Raw genomic sequence first — 6,000 nt, forward strand, 5'->3', positions numbered from 1 at the left:
CAGCCCGTCTCCAACATCCTCTCCAACATCTACATGTGCACCACAAAGAGAGCATCCTAACTGCCCACATCACTGTCTAGTGTAGCTCAGCCCATGACAATAAAGTTGTGGCAGTGCTCATCACTAACAACATACATCCACCCTTGTTGGTCAGTTAAAATGCCTGAGAAAGGTTCACAAATTCAGCACAGGGCTCAGTTTACCAGGCCACCATCTTGTAAGAAGCACCGTAGCATCGAGTCTAGGACGAGAGGGCAAAAAGAACAGGTTCTGCCCACTGGCTATCAGGTTACCGGACCTGATGTAGATCATTCACTGCCACTAAGACATTTTAAGGCAGGAGTGCTCAGTCATGATCCTGGAGATCCACTGACCTACAGAGTTCAGCTCCAACCTTCATCTAGCACACTGGATCCAGGCAGTTCAACCTCTCATGGGCACCTGAATATTAGAGCAAAAGCATTGTTCTAAATTCTCCAGAGTGGTTGGGCTCTAGAAGCAGGATGTAATGTTGCAACCCTGATGTAATGTTACTGCCAGACCATGCAGCCATATACTGTACATTACTAATGCTGCCATATACTGTACATTACTATCTGTCACGCCTGACATTGTCCCCACATGTCAATCTTGTCTTTGTTTTCATATTCCATGTGCTCATTGTCATTTCAGTTGTCACACCTGTTCATTTGTAACTCTGCCCTTCATTAGTGTTATCACCTGTTTATTTGTAACTCCGCCCTTCATTAGTGTTATCACCTGTTCATTTGTAACTCCGCCCTTCATTAGTGTTATCACCTGTGTCTGGTTTAGTTCCCTCGTTAACTTGTGAATATATTATCTTGTTCACTGGGCTTTGTTTTCTTCGTTTCAACAGCTCAGTTGTTGTTATATATGTTTGTCCAGGAGTATGGAGTTTATTCTGTGTGTTCATTGTTAAACATGCATAAGTAAACTGACCCTGGACTGTTAGAATGACGGTGATGTTTGATTTTTGTCTAATAAATCTCGTCTCAGCATTGGTGTCCGATGCTGCACTTACACTCCGGTGTATTGTACATTAGTAGCAGTGCAATACAATTTTCTTCACATTACTAACAATTCTCACTTGTCAAATTTTGTTTACAGAGTATTACTGTATATACAATGCCATTGCACACTTGTAATTGGTTAAACCATCAGCAAAATTTTATAATGAAGGAATTGGAAAAGAGATCATTAAAGGGCACAGATTAAATAGCTACAAGATTCCTGTATAAGTCCTTCATGATAACTGATTTAATAAAATTCTTTATTACAGAATTAATAAAAACAACAAAATAAATTAAAGCTACACTATGTATGTTTGGGTAATTGGCGACCTCACTGATGGAAATATGTAATTGCGCGATACGTGCGGAAGGATATTTTATGAAGTGGGTGTGCTGCATTCAATTTCCTCAGCGGATTGATATGAAGATTGCGACAGATTTTACTTTGAAAGAATATTTGACGATGAAGTAGGAGTCGATCAGAAAACGGTGATGGAGATTTCGATGGCTTAAGTCAATTATCTCATTACTGTTGTAATCATCTTTAACAGTATGCTATTGGATTTGCAAGAGATACTTTACGTATGAAATTATGCAACTAAAGTTTAGCGGCTGATCAAATTGACAGTGTATCTGTTTATCTTGGTTGCTATATTCAGTATCACCAGCAGTTGAACTACAGTTCTGTAGAAAGCTGCACAATATGTATTTTATGTACCTTGAAACTAACTTTTTTGCTTTTGTCAGCTATTAGCTGTAAAGTTAACGTTACATGAACCCGCAGCCCAGAGCGAGCCCAAGACACCTCAGGTTAAGTTGGCAAGCTAGCCATCTTTAACCATGTGTTCTTCACAAATTTTAATTCAGACTCAAGGCGTAAAACGTGACAGCGAGAAGAAAATGTGTTTAGTGGAATTAACAATTCACAAATCTAACTTCCTAGTCGGTGAGAAACTCCTCCGCGTCGTGTCCAGATGTTTCGTGTCTCCTGCTACTTCTCGCCACCATGACGTCACGCAGTGAGCTGTCCTCGGTTCTGTGGTGCTGAAACAAGATGGCTGTGCGCAAACGAGAACTAAGACGAGGCTCGTGAGAGAGGTCCCGAGGAGAGACAATCGCACAACTGCAAAGAGAGAAAAAAAGCGAAAGTGTTTTAGGCAGCGAGCTCTCTTTTGGACAGAGCACGCGAGTCATGATTGTGGGTTGAGCGTGGGCGGGTGTTATCCACCAAATCACAGCGTGTGGACTTTCCCATTCTCGACCGGCGATCCGGGGAACCGGTAGAGGACAGCTTGCAAAACTCAGATACTCTAAGCCATGTCACTGCTTTGTGTTGGGGGTAAGCGGAAATTTCATAGTTTCTGCAGCAAAACTCTAATCGATATGTGTCGATATGTTACTTGACATCTGTAGCCCTGCTGAGTGATACTATCCTGTCAAAGTTTGTGTGTCCATTCTTTACTTGAATTAGGCTACGGCAGTCAGTTCTATATAGTTTTTCTTGCGTGGCATTGACAGGAAATTAAGCTGTAAGGAGTTAAACGATATTCATAAATCAGTCCTCTAATTTGGCGAGTATATTTGTCCCACTCTGGGCTAAATGACAATTTATGAGATACTTTTTTGGTTTCGTTCGGCTGAACGTTAGCTGAATGTTTTATTATTAAACGTGATTACTATTTGTTTTGTTGTATTTTCTAATCGATTTATTACGCGGTTTTTATGCCACTCTGCGTCTAATTTCGCTATCAATTGAATGGCTCCCACCTGTAAATCTGTTTCATCTACTTTCAAAATGTGTGCATTTTAACTTGGGGGGGGGGGCTGTGTTAGTTTGCCGCAGCGTGTGGAATTCAGTAATGATCTGCGACTGATGTGGAGTGAGGTGAGGAAAAAGAGGGGGAGACCTGCTGCACTGTTGCGGTGAAGCCCGTCTCCCCCTCTCCCCGCGCCCGCGAGGGAATCCTGGTGGGTGGGTGTGCGCGCGCGTGAGCTCGCGCCGAGCCTTGAAACGAGCCTCGTGCGTCGAAACGGAGGAGGCGCGTGTTGCTTCATTCTGATCACGGCCAGGCTGGCAGACAAAGGCATAGTACGACAAGCATCACGATTTCGCAATAGCAGAAAGCCATTCACAAAAGCGCGCATAAGCGGCCGTTATTCTGATGACCATCAATGGATGTTTGAATTATCACGAAGCATTAAATGCATTTTTTAATCTCATACGCGCGCGCTTCATGGTAGTCCACGACTTTAATCCATGCTCGCATAATAGCTACGCTTTAAAAAACGCGTCTTGATGTTCGTGTGAAAGTAAATCCGCATCAAAAGAAACTTTAGATTCAGTACACGCTCAGTCACATGCGGTGTCGCATTGGTGAGGTAAGAGAGGCTGGGCTAATGCTTTTAGGAATACGACTGGACCACGACGGGCAGCGTCAGGTCTCTTCTGCCTCTGACGAAGCATTGTGACAGCTTTGGTCTGCGGGCTCCATCTGAGTTTGAGAATCACGTCTCAGTTTGGCTCTTTTAGTCGTGCACATAGGAGAGGGAGGGAGGGATAGACAGACGGAGAGGGAGGGAGGGAGGGATAGACAGACGGAGAGGGAGACACGGGCACAGAGACAGCCAAAAAAGAGAAGGGGGTGAAGGAGGTGAGGTGTGGGCACGAGGTTTATGAGTACGTCGACAGCCGAGCTTACTGTAGTAATTAATATATGAACAATGTGGCATGAAACTGTGTTTCACTGCTCCTTCTGTGGGACTCCAGTCTGTACGCAGTAAGAACAGGTTCCATGGTATTTCTTCAAACGGTGTGTTTATTGCAGTGGTCAAACATCTGGATGAAATCAACCAGTCTATGCAGGGATGTTACATCCTGTTTTAACTATATAGTCACATTACATAAATCTCCTGCATTTATGATGATATAATCCTGTATTGTCCTATGTGTTGCCATCGCTGTGTCTTCCTCCTCTCCCTTACAGTATGTGGGAGTATATCCACGTTTACACAGTCAGAGAGCAGCTTATTACCCATACTTGGGCACTCTGCAACCCACCATGGTTTTCGACGTAAACCTCTAATGAATGATCTGGAATTCAGCATTAACCGAATGCTCTAAATCAAGTACATATCCGTACGTTCCTCTCTGTCTGTGTAGAACCTCGATCACTTTAAATCACACGATCACTTTAAATCACACGATCACTTTAAGAATCCCAGAATGACGTGAGCGAACCAATTCAAGTATAAATATCCAACAACTGATGTATTGTGGATCAACTGATGTATTGTGGATCAACTGATGTGTTGTGGATCAACTGATGTATTGTGGATGGGAAGGCACGTGTTCTAGCCCAGCTTCATGCACACAACTTTAGTGTCTCTGCGTTTCCTTGTCATTCTCCTCCAGCGTCTACATTGTAAATGGGATCTTGGGGTCATTGATTACAATGTGCTGTTTGTGGGCGCCAGCAGCTCCTGGCCTGAATTATTCATCCTGTCAGTGATGTATGAGTCAGTGCCGTTATTAAGAGTTTGTTTCCTGTGCCCTGCGGTCCAAGTCCTTTTTCATTGATCTCTGACATGTATTGATGCACTGCAGGGGCTTGTTTTGAACCGCTCGGAGTGAAACCGAACGCCCCGAGTCACCTTAGCTTGAGCTTGGACGTGCAGCGTGCCTGTCTGGTGCTGCGAAGCTCATCTGGGTGTGTTTTGCATGAAAACTCCTCAGATATCCAGCAGGATGGAAGCAAGCACAAGGGACTTAAAATAATTTGGGCCTGTTAGTACAGACACTGGTCGGCTGGAACGCATCGTCAGGTTACAGTAGACCGAGCAGATTGGAAACACAAAGGAACAGACCAAACATTCTGTTTGTCGGCCCTGACAGGCACACATTTCTCCGAAAACATCCAGACATCAACAGTTGCGAAAGCAAAAGGAAACCCCAAACAAACAAACAAACAAACAAACATGATGTTAGCCGCACGTCCTCACTCGGTGTCCTTGGAGAACACAAGATACCATGATGCAAAGCTCTCGTGACTACACATAAAGCACAAATGGATATTGATGGACTTTGAGCACTGAAGGTCTCAGATCATGCAGCGCTGTGATTGGCAGGGCCAGGCGTGGATGCTGCCTTTGATCGACACCAGTGAGGCGTTTCTGAGGCGGTGCAGGAGGATAAAGAACTCCAGTCGTTCCTCAGACTTTTATATTTGGCATGTTGAAGCATTGCAGGATCGTAGAGCAAATAACTGACTTTATAATGAACAATATTTTGGAGGTGTTACTCTCCCTAATGTCAGACTGCAACATTTAAAAATCACTGCTTTTGTAAAGGATTTGTGAAATCTTCTGTTTAACATGAAACATGGGACTTGTGAATTTTGCCTCCAGAAATGATTATTTTATGAAAATAACAATTCATTTATCGTAAATCAAATAGATCAAAGATAAAACCATCTTTAGAAAACTCTTTCACAAACCTTAAAGGCACACTGTTGACATTTCCCAGGATCTCTGTCATTTAGCTCTAGGAAGCTAAAATAGATTTTGCCTTTATCACAATGAAATATTCATATGGCAACCCAAGATAGAAGAAGTTTAGTGCTTCATCTGTTAGTTCCTTTAGAAATACATTAGAGCTTAGCTGGGGAACTCAATGAGATCCAGATATGCAGATATGCAGATATGCAAATCCCTTCTCGAATGTCAGAATAGTGACAAAAGGCCGTCATTTCTTCCAGGTGCTGATGGAGGTATGCAAATGCCCTCTTTTACTACACACATCCAAATGCACAGGGAGTTTCATCCTCAAGCTGTAGAAAACTGCTAGAAATGACCTCCAGACCTTCATTAACATTCAAATAGTCCCCCCCCCCCCCCATCCCCGCACACGTTGTGCACAGCAATCATAAAACTCATGAAATCTGTGCATGCAGCAAGTGTGACAGGAGGAGGC

General features: G+C 43.4%; 1 protein-coding gene across 1 annotated transcript in view; it reads left to right on the forward strand.

The window, feature by feature from the left end:
• The first annotated feature begins 2,080 nt into the window (after positions 1 to 2,080).
• LOC143493173 (protein unc-13 homolog A) overlaps positions 2,081 to 6,000 on the forward strand; it is a 49,036-nt gene continuing 45,116 nt past the window's right edge. Inside the window, exon 1 of the mRNA XM_076991387.1 lies at positions 2,081 to 2,370. Coding sequence (XP_076847502.1) covers positions 2,349 to 2,370 — 22 coding nt within the window. The 5' untranslated portion in view covers positions 2,081 to 2,348. The remainder of the gene's footprint in view (positions 2,371 to 6,000) is intronic.

This window comes from Brachyhypopomus gauderio, unplaced genomic scaffold, assembly GCF_052324685.1.
Source record: "Brachyhypopomus gauderio isolate BG-103 unplaced genomic scaffold, BGAUD_0.2 sc82, whole genome shotgun sequence".
Classification (NCBI taxonomy): domain Eukaryota; kingdom Metazoa; phylum Chordata; class Actinopteri; order Gymnotiformes; family Hypopomidae; genus Brachyhypopomus; species Brachyhypopomus gauderio.